Raw genomic sequence first — 17,292 nt, forward strand, 5'->3', positions numbered from 1 at the left:
TGTCAAACTAAGATTTGTCACCAAAATCATTCCATTTTCAGAAACACATAGAAAGTTGTGGCCAGATTAAGACTTTAAATCACCCCTGGGTGGATGAAAACATCCCCAACAACACACAAGGGTTAAAGTCTTTATGTTCATCTCTCGCTTATTCATTAAAAATCTGTATGTTCAGTTCTATCAAGGCCACTGTAGTTCAAACAATGCTGTAGTTGAATTTCTGTAACATTTAAAAGAGTAGAAATAAGCCTGAAATGTATGCTATATAATAAACTTTTCTGTTTTCAGGCTAATGCTATGTCAGTGGACTGTCTGGGCCAGCACGCTGTTCTCTCTGGGTGTGTAAAACCTCCACTAATGTCACATCATCATGGGGAATTACCAGCACACCCTCCTGCACCAGCTCTAGCAAAGTTTTATGTGTTGCATATACTGTTTTTATTGTTATAAATTAGGGCTGCACGATATTAGAAAAATCTGACATTGTGCTATTGTATTTTTCTTGGATATATATTGCGATATGAATAGAATTTCAGCGGATGACTTAAATAGCTCTATTTGCTATTAAATCTTTAATTTAGATTGACTGGCATAATCTTATAGTGGAGTGAATCAAACAAATTGCAAGCATAAATAAGCAAAATAAAGCAAAAATAAAAGTGAAATAAGAAGTGTTTTATAAGTCAAACAGTAGATATTCAGGTACAGTAATTGAATACTCAAATGTAATGCAAAATATGAAGTAACACTGTACAGTCTTCATTGCTGACCAACTATAATTCCAACTCTGTACCGCGGATAATCCAATGTGATTATTTCAAATGCACACATTGTGATATAGATGCTAAAACGATATATTGTGCAGCCCTGTTATTAAATCTGTTTCTGTCATAACACAGTCTATTTATTCTTTCACACAGGAGACGATTCTTATACGTTGTAAATTTAGAAACGCCGTCCGAAGCTCCTCGTAAAATCAGCCGCCAGAGCAAATGGGACGTTGGTACAGTCCAGTGGAACCCACACAAATCTGACGCCCATATATTTGCTGCATCTGTAAGTAAACAAATATTAATTATATGTACAGTGTTCAGCATACATGAGTTCACCCCTCACAGATTTCTCTTTTTAATTAATATTTTCTACAGGGTGCATTACAATAATTTACAGTTGAAGTCAGAATTATTATTAATCTTTTTTAAATATTTCCCAAATTATGTTTAAATGAGCAGAGAAATTTTCACAGTATGTCTAATTATATTTTTTCTTCTGGAGAAAGTCTTATTTGTTTGATTTCGGCTAGAATAAAAGCAGTTTTTCATTTTTTAAAACCATTTTAAGGTCAAAATTATTTGGCCCTTTAAGCTATTTATAAGTTATTAGAGATAAGTTATTAAAACTATTATGTTTAGAAATGTGTTGAAAAAAATATTCTCTCCGTTAAACAGAAATCGGGGAAAATAAACACAGAAGGGCTAATAATTCAGGGGGGCTTATAATTTTGACTTCAACTGTATTTGTACATACTGTATGCATTAGATTAGTCATTACCAAAGCCAAAACTAAAACTAATCTAACAAAAAAAATTATGATCACAGTCCAAAAATGTGTACACCCAAATTAAAATGTTGGAAAAAATGTTTTAATAAACAGTTAAAATCAGTAGAAAAGATATAAAAAAAATATTCAATTTAGTTTTTTTGTAATATATCATTTGAATTTAAATGTATTATCTTTATATTCCTAAAGATGTTAGATGACCAAACATATATTTTAATGGATGAAAATGTTTAATAAACTGTTTAATAAATTGTTTAATTGCACCAAAATGTATTGGCTGTATACACTGAGAAATAGATATTATTTTAATTTTAAAAGGGAGTGTACTCATTTATGCTTTATACCCTGGGCTTAATTTGTGCCAGAACACTCCGGATCCGGCACCTCTGAAATCTAATCCAGCACCTTATTTTACCAATCCCCCTCTTCAACCTACCTCCTCCCCATCCACTGTTCAATTTCTTCCACGACAACCCTGACCCTGATCTTCACTTTTGTCTGTGACAATCCCCCCCATCCCCCCTCACGCTGTACATTTTCATCCACGACACCTTTTCATCCTCGGGTAAAATGCCAGTTATGTTACCTCGATCTGTTCCAGGACATCGCAATTTACAAATTAAGCCTTCTCATACCAATAAATAAATGTATATTTCATTTATTTAAATAATTTATTTATTGTGTTTATTAGATTTTTCTCAACAACTTTGCACAACATCATACCAAAATACCAAGAAAAATACAAATAAACAAGCAAAACAACAAGCGTGGAAGAGCAGGCTTAAATTAATGCATAGGAGAAGATGTAATCAATAGAAATCACAGAATTACAATTATGTCAACATTTATTTTTTCTTGGCAAGGTTTTGTTCTCTGTTCATTTATTATTATGTTTTACATGAACTTTTTAGGTTGTAAATAATGCCTTTCTCATTTTCATCCAGAGTAACCAGCGTGTCGACTTGTACACATGGCGGGATGGATCTGGTAAATCACATACGTCTTTGCAAGGCCACACACGTGTAATAAGGTAACACATGAATTCAAGCTGAAATTACTATGAATTTGGAGGAGCTTGTTTTAAAGTCAATATGAATTGAAATTGTTTGTGAAATATTGCAGTATTTATTATGAAGGCATAGGTTTGATCTTGACTTTGCTGGCGACCTATGAACCCCCATCTGCCACCATCCTCATTTGCGTGTCATCCAACTTACACACCTTATTCTTGCATAGGAAAATTCCCCTGCTCAGCCTCTCATATGACAGCGGGAAAAGGCTCAGCCAATCACAATGTTCATTTGTGGTTTGTGGGGGCGGTATGACTCTAGTGGAGAATCAATCAATCTGTCAATCACGTGTTCCACCAATGCCAAATCATATCCGTCCAATCAGTTCCATATGGACAAAATCAAGCCCCGCCTACTTCGGTTATTGATTCCGAAAAAAATATTTCGAAAGGATTTTTACTAAGATGCACAGTTGAAGTCAGAAGGCCTCCTGAATTATTAGCCCACTTTATATTTTTTCCCCAATCTTGTTTAATGAAAGAAGATCTTTCAATTTGTTCTGTACATTCTAATGTTCTAATAAAAATGTTCTGTATATTCTGTACATTCTAATGTTCTAATAATAATGTTCTGTACATTCTGTACATTCTAATGTTCTAATAATAATGTTCTGTACATTCTGTACATTCTAATGTTCTAATAATCTAATATTCTAAGATTTTCTTCGTTCTGTACATTCTAATATAACACACAGTGCATGTGATTTGATTAAAAAAAAAGTTTGCTGTCTGTTTCAGTGATTTGGACTGGTCGTGGTTTGAGCCAGAGTTTCTAGTCACTAGTTCTGTGGACACATACATATACATATGGGACACAAGGTGAGTGTGTTGAAAAAGTGTACAATGCATGGTTTGTTAAACGGTTCATATTTTATGCTTTTCTTGCTTGATTTCTAGTGACACTCGGAGGCCAACTGTGACTTTGTCTGCTGTGGGTGAGTCCAAAGAACTGATCAGTTTATTTAAACTCTGCTGTCTGTAGTTTTGATTTGATTTCCTGATTCTTTTCCTCTGTGTTTCAGCTGGAGCCTCTCAGGTGAAGTGGAACAGACGGAATCATTATTGTTTGGCATCGAGTCACGATGGGGATGTCAGAATCTGGGACAAGAGGGTGATTATGTCATTCTGTTACTTGTTACATCATAAACACAAAAGCGTTCTGATAAATTTATTACCACAATCACGAGGGAGAGAAAAAAGTTTTACTCACCCAATTTGATGTGCAGACAAACAAAAGGCAGATGAGCTAACACAATACCTTAAAGACGAGCCCCCAATTATGTGTTGTAGCGGATGCACCGCGCTACGCACATAAGGATAAGGATGACCGTCTATTCAAAGAGGTCACCCGAAGTCCTTTTCCTGCTTCGCGAGCACACACAAGGGAACAAAGGGCCAATACAAAGTACGCAACCTAATACTAGATCTCTTACCTAAACCGAAAATAAAGATCTGCAAATAAAACAACAATCCTATACTCCTTGACTATCCATTAAACAGGAGAAAACGTGACAAAAGACAAAGGGCCTTCCCTTAGATCATTCAGCAGTAAGTAAACATTTAGCCACCGCTAATACAGAATACCGTCCTATTAACATTTTTAACAGAGTATCTCACCAGATGACTTTGAAAAAAAAAAAAAAGGTTTCAGACAGAAAGATAGCACTGCCACACAGAGAACCTGATCGCTGCTCATGTGGAGAAGGAGAAAGAGGCAGATAATAGAGGATACAACACACAGCAACAATACACACCAGCATTGTCAAAATAAAGTTACTCCATATGTAACACTACCTTAAATGTCCGCAGTCACAATTAACGCATTTCAGTGTCTTATTTCCCTGTGCATTTGAATTCGCCTGCCTCTGTTGCCCAACAACTTTCTGCCAATCATAAACATAACTTTATGTGAGAATAAATGCAGAAATTTACTTTAGACATGTCTTTCAAAACATTAACTTTCACGAAAAAAAAAAAAACATACGATTGTGAAGTGAAAGAGAGGTGTTACAGTGGTAACTTATACACATTTACATGCTGCATTAAAAGATCACACTTTTAGGGTAATGACTTTATAAAACAGGGGTGGCCAAACTCGTCTAATAAGCTTGTTTTATCCTGCCCCTTTTCGCTCAGCCGCATGACAGAATATCACAAGTAAATTAAACAGGGGGCTAATAATTCAGGGCGGCTAATAATTCTGACTTCACAGGGTTCAACGCTAAGGACATTTTCTACTGGCCCGACTGGACCAGCAGTTCAGATTTTTACTGGCCCTGCCAAAATTTTCACTGGCCCCACCAAAATAAATAAATAAAAAATAGCTATTTTTTTAGCCACATATTTTAAATAATGTGTCAAAAATAATGTCGTTGAATCTAGAATTTAAATATTTTTAAAATGTTAAAATATTTAGCAGTAAAATACAGCAGTATGGAAAATGTGCAGGTATTTTATTGCTAAACAAAAAGTGGCGGACTTAAAAGTGATGGAAAATTATGCAAAACATCACTTCATTTTTTTCGATGTGTTGTACCCATGTAAATATCTTTTTCCACAACGTTGGAAACAGACGTTTTCTTTTAGCCGCATAATTTGATGTTGTCGTCTCTTCACTGTTCTGGTTTTTACCAGGTTGTGAAAAAATTAACGTGCTAACAACAACCAATCAGATAAAAGGAACCAAAAAGCAATATGGGGTTCACGACTTTACAGAAAACGTAGCATTCTGAGACTTAAAAGCACAAATTGTTTCTCAGTTCTAAGACTGTATTTGCATACAATTGACAGTAGCAGGCAAATAAAAATTTGATGACAAGGCAGCACTGGCCTGATCGGGCCAGTAACGATTCTCTTTACTGTCCCGAACATCTCTCATGCTGGCCCCGGGCCATCGGGCAGTCCTTATTGTTGAGCCCTGCTTCAACTTTGTATGTCTATAGGTGGGCCCACACAGTTTGCGCTACGCCACTGTTTTTTGTTGGACTTCCCACAAGTTTCAATGGAAATAAAACATTTATTCTATTCTACTGTATTCCATTTCAGAAATCGAACACTGCAGTCGAGTACGTCGCTGCCCACCTGTCAAAGATTAACGGTCTGGACTGGCACCCTGATAATGAGTACATCCTGGCTACTTCAAGTCAGGACAACTCTGTTCGGGTGAGTATAATCATAATTATTGATCATATTCTTAAATAGTTTTAGCTGCAGTTTTGCTGATTCTGTTTTTATACTGATTTATCTCAAAAGTTCTGGGATTACAGACAACCCCGGAAGTACCTTGATATCTTATCCTGTCAGGTGCCTGTGTGGAAGGCCAGATACACGGTAAAGTTTAAATATGCAGTTTAAATATATATTTTTCTTGATATTTTCATTTTAAATACTTTGTTTGTTTCTGTTGTGATGATCTCTATCAGGCAAATGTTTAAAATGATTACGTATTTTTGTTTTAGTCTCAAAAATACAATAAAAACAATATGGAAAAATGGGTGGCACATTGGCTCAGTAGTTAGCAGTCGCCTTACAGCAAAAAGGTCGCTGGTTCGAGTCCTGGCTAGGCCAGTTGGCTTTTCTGTGTGGAGTTTGCATGTTCTCCCCATGTTGGTGTGGGTGCTCTAGTTTCCCCCACAGTCCAAACACGCTCTATAGGTGAATTGAATAAGCTAAATTGACTAGTGTATGAGTGTGTATGGGTGTTTTCCAGTACTGGGTTGCAGCTGGAAGGGCATCCGCTGTGTAGCTTATCCAGTCCTTCCAGCCGCAACCTAGTACTAGGAAACACTTATACACACTCACATTCACACACACACACTATGGTCAAATTAGTTAATCCAATTCACCTTTACCACATATCTTTTGAAATGTGGGGAACACCCGGAGGAAACCAGGGAGAACATGCAAACTCAACACAGAAATGCCAACTGGCCTGGCTGCCACTGGAACAAGCAACCTTCTTGCTGTGAGGTGACAGTGCTAACCACTAAATCACCGTGCTGCTCATTAGTGAATTTTTAAAGTTTATATTTTTATTTGTATTTACGCTGTTAATATAAGAGATGGAAAAATGAAAATTAGTAATTCAAATAATGGAGAATCTGCATGTTGTAAAGTACTCACTGCATCCTCTCCTTTTCTTCTGTCTAGCCTTTCTCAAATGGGCTGGTTACAGTGATGGTTCCTCAGCTTCGGCGTGAGAACAGCCTCCTCCTGTGGAGCACACTGGAGCTGAACAGCCCTGTTCATGCGTTTGTGGGCCATGACGATGTTGTGTATGAGTTTCAGTGGAGGCCGCAGAAAGAAGGTGAGCAGAGCTGGCAGTCGAAGGAAATTAAGGAATGTTATTTACCACAAAATCCCCAGATTGATTTTGTGTTTGAATTGACAATTATTAGTCTGAACCCTTGTCATCAAAACCAAAACTGCCTCTTCTCTCCTCCCACCACATCACATGACAACCTCAAAACGTTATGCATTTATGAAATGCGCTTTACACAAGTGAGTGGGCTTGACAAACCACCAGTAGAAACACTTTTCTCTCTCTAAAAAAACACTAAAAAAAATAAAGAAACTATGAACAACTGATCTGTAAAGTGTGAGTTAATATATTAGTTAAGTGTTAGTTATCAGTTTATGTATGTTATTGGGACGTTATTCTAAAGATGCAACTATTCCTCATTTACTTACAGTTAATAAATAAAGAATAGTTGCAACTTTAGAATAACGCCCTATAACATATATACACTAATAACTGATACTGAACAAGTCTTTAGTAAGTAATTTACTAACAGCTTGTTTATGATCTATTACTTATTAATTAGGTATAGTTATAACATTAAAAAACTGTTACAAAGTCATTTAAAGCTTGTTAACTAACAGCTTGTAAGTTATATATTGGCTATTTATAAGGCACAGTTATAAATAATTAACAAACTATTGACTTATATAACAAGTCATTTATAACTCACTAACTAACAGTTTATTAATGGACTATTAACTAGTTATAACGAAATAGTTATACTAAATTGTTACCGTGAATTTTTGACTAAATTGACTACATCACATCTGTGTGTGAATGTGTATGGGTGTTTCCCAGTACTGGGTTGCAGCTGGAATGGTATCCACTGCGTAAAACATCTGCTGGAATAGTTGGTGGTTCATTCCACTGTGGCAACTCCTAATAAGTAGTGGACTGAGCCGAAGGAAAATTAATAAACCAATATTTTGTGTCTGTGACCATAGAACTGGAGAGTTTTTAATAAATCATGCATACCAACTTTAACTATAATTTTTTTTCTGCTGTCCGTCTTTTGTGCATAAGCTGTATCTGCCTCAAAACAATGATCAATAATTGATGTCCATGTGCTATAATCAATCCTTAATAAAGTTTAGCAATTACTCAATAGTCAATTAATTGCTTTCATCTATAATGGAGATAATTCTGGCAATAAATGCTTCATTTTCACTTTCATAGCAAAAATATAATTGTATTTGTGCACTGTTCATATATATCTTAGGGTCCAAAGACTGCCAGCTGGTCACGTTGTCCAGAGATCAAACCCTGAGAATATGGAGAGTTGATCCTCAGCTCCAGAAGGTGATGCTTGGGAATGGATTTTTGTTTCTATACAGCTGGAGATGTTATGTTAGAGACTGACTGATGGATGCATGTTTTTGTAGTTGTGTTGTGCAAATGAAATCGTGGATGAGCTCACCACTGAGACAGAGAAAACGCTGAGATCCCAAGACTCTGAACCACCATTGAGTCCTGGATTCACTGCGGACAACTCACTAGGTAAAATAAATACATATTTATTGAATTACTTGTTTAGGTTTGATCCAGAATTATTTTCAGAAATATGCTGAATAGTTGAATGTTCTGTAAATAAGCACTGTTTTGTCGCCCATTTTAAAATTGGTATTTGATTGTGCAATCTGTAATGTTTTTGGTTTTTAATATTAATATTATTATTATTATTATTATTTGTGTAATTATTTATTTAGTTTTTTTAAATGATAAATAAATATAGTATTATAATTATTATTTGCTTAATTATTTGTTTATTTGAAATAAGTATATTATTATTATTATTATTGTTTTATTTTATTATTTTCTTTTCTTTATTATTATTATTTTTTGTTCAATTCTTTTTATTTAAAAAAAAAAATATATATATATATATATATATATATATAATTTGTTGATTTATTTTAAATAAGTATATTATTATTTTTTGTTAATTATTTGTTTATTTGTTTTAAATAAATAATTAAATAATAATTATTATTATTTGTTTATTTTAAATAAGTGTATTCTTATTATGAGTTTGTTTAATTCTTTGTTTATTTTTAAATTATTTGTTTAATTATTTTTTATTTAAAATAAGTGTATTATTATTTTGTTTAATTATTTGTTTATTTATTATAAATAAATAATGGTTGTTTGTTTAATTATTTGTTTATTTTTTAAATAAGTATATTATCATTATTATTATTATTATTATTATTATTATTATTATTATTATTTCATAAAAGTTGAAATTCTGGGATCTCGGTTTGGTGGATTTTTTTTTTACATTAATGACTGTATAAATGTTTTCATGAGTGAAGACTCATGTTTAATAGAAGATATGAAAGTAAATTCATGCTGTTTATCTGTAAAAATCAGTTTATCTGTTATATTTGATTAAATATTATCGCACAGTGTATTACACTGTTTAAAAGCATTTTAAAATGTAATTAATGCTGAAATTAATGCAGTAAATTGCAAAAGTGACAGAGTTAATTCTAATGTAACAAATCTATAAAATTTTAATGTTTAATAAAATAAAAAAATGCTCAGTGTTTTTATGGATTTGTATTTGTTGGATTTTTTACAAAAAATGATGCCTAAACTTAATTAAAATTACAATATATATATTTTTTTAAGATTATTTATTTACTTTTCATTCATTGATTGAAAATTAATTACGTCCCCATTTTCCATTTATGGTAATGTGAAAAATAGTCTGCTTTTTTTCATTAATGTAAGAATGATTGTCTGTTCACAGATCAGTTTGACGGGCCTCAGTCAGGCCTGTCGTCCAGTGCTAAGAATGACATACCCCAAACTCTGCAGCAGGAGTTTTCTCTAGTCAACTTACAGATTCGCAATGTCAATGTGGAGGTCAGTCCCTGTGATGTCTGAAAATTAGATTGATAAATTAGATAAAATATGAAGTATTAAACCAGCAAATTCTATTTGTAACCATTAAATATACACAGAGCTGTGTTGAAAAATATTTTGAGAACTTCGTTCAAACATAGATAATGAATTTTTCTAAATGCATCATCGCTAGCCTTTTTTTAATGAATTCTGAGCTTAGTTTTTAACTGCAGATGGCGTTGTATGCTTTATAGACACATGTTCTCTGCTCGCCTACAATTGTTCACAAATACAACTTGAACTTAAAATAATCATTAATAAAGTTAGGCAAGGTTTAAACAGATTACAAGAGTGTGATCAGCTGTTAAATCTCCCATCTGCTGTTAAAAACAAACCGAGAGCGCCATCTGCTGTTTAAAATTAGCTTAGAGCATCATCTTTTAAATAAAATCTAGCTTAGAGCACCATCTGCTGTTAAAAACAAGCCGAGGGCTCCATCTGCTAGTAAAAACTAGCAGCGAGTGCCATCTGCTGTTAAAAACTAGCTTAGAGCACCATCTTTAAAAAAAAAAAAAAATTGCATAGAGCGTCATCTGCTGTTAAAAACTAGCCGAGAGCGCCATCTGCTGTTAAAAATTAGCAGCGAGCGCCAACTGCCGTTAAAAGTTAGCTTAGAAAACCATCTTAAATAAAACTAGCCTAGAGCACCATCTGCTGTTAAAAACTAGCTTAGAACACCAGCTTTAAAAATAAATTAGCCTAGACCGCCATTTGCTTTTAAAAAATTAGCCTAGAGCGGCATCTTCTGTCAAAAACTAGCTTAGAACACCATCTGTAAAAAAAAATTAGCCTAGACCGCCCACCATCTGCTTTTAATAACTAGCCAAGAGCGCCATCTGCTGTTAAAAACTAGCTTAGAGCACCATCTTTTTAAAAAAAAAATTAGCCTAGAGCGGCATCTGCTGTTAAATACTAGCAGTGAGCGACAAATGCTGTTAAAAGTTAGCTTAGAACACCATCTTAAATAAAACTAGCCTAGAGCACCATCAGTTGTTAAAATCCAGCTTAGAACACCACCTTTTAAAAAACAAATTAGCCTAGAGCGCCATCTGCTGTTAAAAACTAGCTTAGAGCACCATCTTTAAAAAAAATTAGCAGAGCGGCATCTGCTGTTAAAAACTAGCAGCGAGTGCCATTTGCTGTTAAAAACTAGCAGCGAGCGCCAACTGCCGTTAAAAGTTAGCTGAGAACACCATCTTAAATAAAACTAGCCTATAGCGCCATCTGTTGTTAAAAACTAGCGTAGAACACCACCTTTAAAAAAAAAATTTGCCTAGACCGCCATTTGCTGTTAAAAAATAGTGTAGAGTGCCATCTGTTTTCAAAACTAGCATAGAGCGCCATATGCTGTCAGGTCTAGCCTAGAACACCATATGCTGTTAAAAATTAGCCTAGAGTCCCATCTGCTGTTTAAAACTAGCGTAGAGCACTATACGCTGTTAAACAGCTAGCTAAAATTGGTAACTGCACTATCTGCTGTTAAAAACTAGTCTAGAGCACCATCTACTGTTTAAAAATAGCCTAGAGCGCTATCTGCTATTAAACAGCTAGCCTAGATCAGTATCTGCCGTTACAAATGAGCCTAGAGCGCCATCTGCTGTTAAAAAATTACCCTAGAGCACTATCTACTGTTCAAAACTAGCCTAGCACACCCGAGAGTGCAATCTACTGTTCAAAACTAGCCTAGCACACCCGAGAGTGTAATCTACTGTTCAAAACTAGCCTAGCACACCCGAGAGTACAATCTACTGTTCAAAACTAGCCTAGAGCACTGTCTGTTTTTAAAAACAGTAACAAAACATTTTGTAAACTCATCATCTAAATGATTTCACACCACAGCTCTAATAAATAAAAGTAACATTATGTTTGTTGTAGATGGATGCCGTCAACCGCAGTTGCTTTGTGTCGGCCGACTGCGGAGCCAATCGAGTTCGGCTCGTGGTGAAGTTCCCTGCCCAATATCCCAACAATGCAGCTCCATCTTTCCAATTCGTCCCTCCAACAAACATCTCGTCTTCCATGAAGATCAAGATACAGAAGGTTGAAACTCTGACACCCATCAGACTTGTCTTGACACATACTCAGTATCACATTGAAGCAGCAATGTCTCTTTGTAGATCCTGACCGATACGTCGCTTCAGAAGGTGAAGAGGAACCAGAACTGCTTAGAGCCGTGTGTCAGACAGCTGGTGTCCTGCCTAGAGTCAGATGGAGTCATGGTCAGTGAATCTTACTTCTGGATTTTGTTTAAAGGTCCTGTGAAGTGCTTTAAATTGTGCAATTATTTATTTGATGTTAATAACAGTAACTAATGAGGCGGGGCTTAGCAAGGTCATCAGTGACATCAGGTTGAAATAATTTCTCCTCTGTGTCTGAATGGGCGTTCAGGAAGATGGTTCGAACCCTTATGTGCTCACCAACCCAGTGACTCCTGCCCTTCCTGCTTTTCCTCGAGTGACCAACACTTACGGCTCGTACCAGGACGCCAACATTCCTTTTCCCCGCACCTCAGGGGCACGTTTCTGCGGGACAGGTGAATAATATAAGAAGGATGTTTTATATGCATTATTTATTTTAGATGCATTTTAATACACACATTTATTGAGTTTATTTAATTTTTTTAATTTGTGTTTTATAAAACCCCCAAAAGAAAATTTCAATACAAATGAATGAATGAATTATTATTATTTATTTGTTAATTAATGTATTTGTTTATTTATTTGATTAAATGATTAATTAATTGATTAATTATTTGAATGATTGAAAATTGATTAATTAATTAATTGATTTATGTATTTATTTATTTCTTTAATTAATTATTATTGTTTTTAGTTATTTATTAGTTTATATATATATATATATATATATATATATATATATATATATATATATATATATACTTGTTTATTTATTTACATATTTATTTATTGGTTTATTTATTTATTCATTTAGTTAGTTAGTTATTAATGTTTTTTATTTATTAGTTTATCTATTTATTCATTTATTTAGTTATTGTTTTTATTTATTTATTTACTTATTAGTATATTTGTTTATTTATTAGTTTATTTATATATTTATTTGTTAATTTATTTTTTGTTTATTTATTAATAAAATTGTTTTGTTTATATATTTATTAGTTTATTTATTTATTAGTTTATTTATTCATTCATTTCAGTAAGTTTTAATTGTCTATTTATTTATTCACTTGTTTGTTTTTTTATTTATTAGTTTATTCATTCATTTATTTAGTTATTATTGTTTATTTATTTATTTTATATTTATTTATTAGTTTAATACTAATAATTACACTACTATTATACTAATAATAATTATACTAATAATTATTGTTTATTAATTAATTTATTTATTTAAAACATTAGAATAAAAAAGTAAATAGCATTACGACTCGCAGATATTATGAGAATATAATATTAATCTATTTTAATAATAAAAATAATTTTCTGTATGATCAAACTAAAATCGAATAAAACAGATTTGTTGCTTTTCAATTCTTTCTCCAGTTGTGTGTTTATTTCTTAGTCCATGTTGCGAAAGCCAATCTGCAGTCTTATAACTAAAATTATCATGTAAATATTATTGTTTAAAAGAATTGCTTCATTTGTCCATTATAGGTTCCTTGGTGTATTTTACACGACCCATGACTATGCATCGAGCAACTCCTCCAACTGAACCCACTCCCAGGTCAATATTCATTCCTCTTTGTTTGTTTTTTCTTTTTTGATGTTGAACATAATGCTGTATTTTGTGTGTGTGTGTTTGTGTGTAGGTCTCTGTCTGCTCTTTCAGCGTATCACAGTGGTGTAATGACACCCATGAAGATGCGAACTGAGTCTCAGACCACGCTGAGGCTGTACAGCGGCAGCCCGACCCGCACAGACAAAGATCAAGTGTCCATATCGTCCTTCTACTACAAAGAGCGGGTGAGACTCGCCACAAAAATTACAGATACAAAACTCTGGCTAGAAGACTGGTCAGGTGTTGTTTGATTACTATTGTATATTTTTATTTTATTTGTTTTGTTTTGTGATTGTTTTGTTTTATTTATTTTTTGTATTTAATTTTATTAATAATAATACATTTTACAGATTTATTCAGGTTTTATTTTATATTTTGAAGTTTTTTTTTTTAATATTGTATCTTATATTTCTTTAATTTTCTTGTGCTTTTATTATATTATTATTATTATTATTATTAAAACGCTCTATATGCTGCTAGTTATTTTTGTACACGTTAAACATTTAAATCAATTAAATTAGAATAACAATAAAAGTAAAATAATTATTTTTTCTTTGTTTTATGTTTATTTTTTAGATAATTTTATTTTAATAATAATGTATTTTACAGATTTATTGATGTTTTTACTAAATAAAATTATTTATGTTTGACATTTTCACTTTAATTTTTTATATGAAATTTTCTGTTATTTTTTCCTTTATTATTATTTGTATCATTATTTACTTTATTGTGTTTTAGAATTATAGTATATACTAGTCTATATACTGTTTTTTTTTTGTTTTAGTTATTTTAGTCTAAGTTAAACATTTAAATAAGAAATAAAAGAATAATAATATCAAGAATAGGTAATGGATAAAATAATACAATTAAATAATTTTATATTTTATGCACTGTCATTTCAGTATCATTGACATACTAAATTCCTTTTTATTAGTAGAAGCTTTGGAATTAGTTTATATATAGTATGTATATTAAACTTGAGGTCCTGTAATCTAGTTAAGTGTTTTTCCCCTTCTTTATTATTGGTTTGTTTTGTGATTAGATAAAAAAAAATATATATTTATATATATATATATATATATATATATATATATATATATATATATATATATATATATATATATATATATATATATATATATATATATATATATATATATATATATATATATATATAGTTTTATTTCTCATTTGTAAAGTTTTTTTGCTGTGAGTTGAGAACATTAATTAAAGAGTAGAAACAAATTTGCTTAATCCTCCTTTACATTCATCCAGTTGCTAAGACTAGGAGTATCCCGCAAGTGCACAGAGACTCCCAAATGCCCGCAAATGAATGATAATTTCTTGCAAACCGGTCGTTAAATACATTGCACACCCCTCTCGCCCCTACTCGGATACGTCGCTCACTCCACCTCTGACACCCCTCAACAGGCCTGACACAGACACACACACAGACAGACACACACAACGCGCTGCAGACGTTTTGGCCCCAACGGCCTTCCATACTGGAGCGACTCCCCTCAGATTCAACACGCATGATCACGTTCCTCAAATTTGCTAAGCGTCCTAAACTAAGCGTCCTAAAGTATTACTGTATTTCACAAGGATTCTGACACAACAACGCGAAGCATACGCTTTCGTTGTGTTTAATGAGGAAACACGCTAAACTTGGAGGGCTCATGCTGAAAGGCAGAGTAATGCCCTGTCTTTGACAGCTCGCGACTTCACCAGGGGCCTCAAGTATCAACGCTGCGTACGCACAAAAACTTTGCGTACGCCAGGTTTCACGCTCAGAATCGCTCACGTTTGGATTTACTAACAATGAACTGAACGTGGGAATTTGCGCAGGTTCACGGCAGCTTTCTGGCAGGCGTACGCACATTTTTTGTGCGTGTCTGTTTTATTTCCATTGGCGACTCCTAGAGGCAGTTGTGTTAAATTCTTCTCTACAAAGTGTCTGATCCTTGCAATGGCGTCTGTATGAGACGGGTTCATATAGTAGGTATGTAAGATTTCCATACCATACAGTTGACCAGCTAAACATTAAAGCACAATTTTCAGCGGTCGCCTGTTTTCCCAATGTAATCTGAGCTATCTACTGCACACACATCGATATAAAGACACTATCTGAAGATAAATTTGCATGCGTGAATCAGAAACATTTCCATTCAATAAATGTGCAAATAAAATATGATGCACAAACTTATTAATGATTCCTACTTGTCTTTCTCGTGATAAATAGTGGGCAAAATCTGATATGTAGCGGGAAAAAAAAGAAGAATGAATTCATCAGACGCTGGATTCGAGCCGAGTTTATGCTCGAACGTGTCAGTACATAGTCATATGCTTCTTATGAGGTGCGCCACTGAGACTGCGAAGGGTACTGCAACATTTTACAGATATAAACCACACTATTTCTTTTTTAAATGCACTCAGTGCGATGTTCAGACCCAACTGTGTTAACCGTATCAGCTAAACTCTCCCACTCTATTTTTTTCTTTTGTTGTTAATTCCGGAGAACAAACTTGCAAATAACACCGTTTTCCTCCGGTCTACCTCCGAAAGCAGCACCTCCATTTCACATTCTGTTCAAAGTTTCTCTTTTTGCTTGATTTTGCTGTTGCTTTTTCGTTGGGTTTTGCCATTAGCATAGTCATTAGCATATTCATACGGGGGAGGAGGCAGGGAGGGGTTTTGTGCTCGTGCATGTTGCGCTCAGTTTCACGTTCATTCAGATGTACAAAAGAATATGCTTGAGATTCGGCGTACGCAGTGTTTCATACATCTGAATTTTTTTCTGCGTACGCACATTTACAGCTTTGTGCGTACGCAATGTTTTAGTAAGATTTCCACGCAAGTCTTCGTACATGAGGCCCCAGATGTTCTGAGTACATTTACATAAGACACCAATACTCCGATTTTAATATGATTAAGATAATACTCTTATTAAAATTCTTCCGTGTAGCCTTAAAAGGAACCTTACCTTAAAGGAACACCGAGTCACGAAATGCGGAGGATTTTCTTTCTGTTCGCCATGCGGTATCAACTTATAACAGATGTCGAAAGTTAAAAATGAAACACCCGAAATTGCATGAAACTCTGGATAACTTGTGATGCAACTAATTGTTTTATACTGGAACTTGCCTTCAAAAAGTGCTTCCTTGGTCTTATTCACATTTATTGCATATTAAACACACGTCCACCACAACAGGAAGTAAAAAAAACCTGAACTGCGTTAATTGCGTTAATTTTTTTAACGCGTTAATTATTTAAAATTAATCGCATGCGTTAACGTGTTAATTTTAACAGCGCTAATATATGTTATTTAATTGTATTAATAGTGTAATCATTTTATTGAATGAGGTTGTTTTTTTACATTTTAAATTTTCATTTTAATATTTTGATAAATTTCTTTAATTTTCTCGTTTACGTTTTTTTTCTCTCTACTATTATTAATATTATTATTATCCTCATTAAAATGCTCTATATGCTGTTTTAGTTATTTTAGTTAAACATTTAAATAAGAAATAAAATAATAACAATAAAATAAAAGTAAAATAATAATTCGTTTTTTTTTAGAATATTTATGATCCTTTGATTTATTTAACTACAACTGTTTATTAACAGCTGCTAATTAAGTTAAAGGTTTGATACTGATTAGAACTTGAAGTGGCAATGAGGTGTTAAAATATTTGACAAG

At 33.3% G+C, this 17,292-nt stretch overlaps 1 protein-coding gene across 14 annotated transcripts in view; it reads left to right on the forward strand.

The window, feature by feature from the left end:
* wdr59 (WD repeat domain 59) overlaps positions 1 to 17,292 on the forward strand; it is a 35,887-nt gene that overhangs the window by 1,834 nt on the left and 16,761 nt on the right. For all 14 annotated transcript variants that reach the window (XR_012394259.1, XR_012394260.1, XR_012394262.1 and 11 more), the window contains exons 2-18: positions 289 to 338; positions 921 to 1,056; positions 2,505 to 2,590; positions 3,368 to 3,448; positions 3,527 to 3,564; positions 3,652 to 3,740; positions 5,675 to 5,791; positions 5,882 to 5,959; positions 6,779 to 6,935; positions 8,149 to 8,228; positions 8,312 to 8,426; positions 9,682 to 9,797; positions 11,712 to 11,876; positions 11,954 to 12,055; positions 12,225 to 12,369; positions 13,469 to 13,538; positions 13,624 to 13,777. Coding sequence is in view for 2 of the 14 variants with exons in the window: in XM_009293383.5 (XP_009291658.1) it covers positions 289 to 338; positions 921 to 1,056; positions 2,505 to 2,590; positions 3,368 to 3,448; positions 3,527 to 3,564; positions 3,652 to 3,740; positions 5,675 to 5,791; positions 5,882 to 5,959; positions 6,779 to 6,935; positions 8,149 to 8,228; positions 8,312 to 8,426; positions 9,682 to 9,797; positions 11,712 to 11,876; positions 11,954 to 12,055; positions 12,225 to 12,369; positions 13,469 to 13,538; positions 13,624 to 13,777 (1,779 nt within the window). In the remaining 12 variants the exon portion in view is untranslated. The remainder of the gene's footprint in view (positions 1 to 288; positions 339 to 920; positions 1,057 to 2,504; positions 2,591 to 3,367; positions 3,449 to 3,526; positions 3,565 to 3,651; positions 3,741 to 5,674; positions 5,792 to 5,881; positions 5,960 to 6,778; positions 6,936 to 8,148; positions 8,229 to 8,311; positions 8,427 to 9,681; positions 9,798 to 11,711; positions 11,877 to 11,953; positions 12,056 to 12,224; positions 12,370 to 13,468; positions 13,539 to 13,623; positions 13,778 to 17,292) is intronic.

Source organism: Danio rerio, chromosome 18 (genome assembly GCF_049306965.1).
Source record: "Danio rerio strain Tuebingen ecotype United States chromosome 18, GRCz12tu, whole genome shotgun sequence".
In the NCBI taxonomy this organism is placed as follows: Eukaryota; Metazoa; Chordata; class Actinopteri; order Cypriniformes; family Danionidae; genus Danio; species Danio rerio.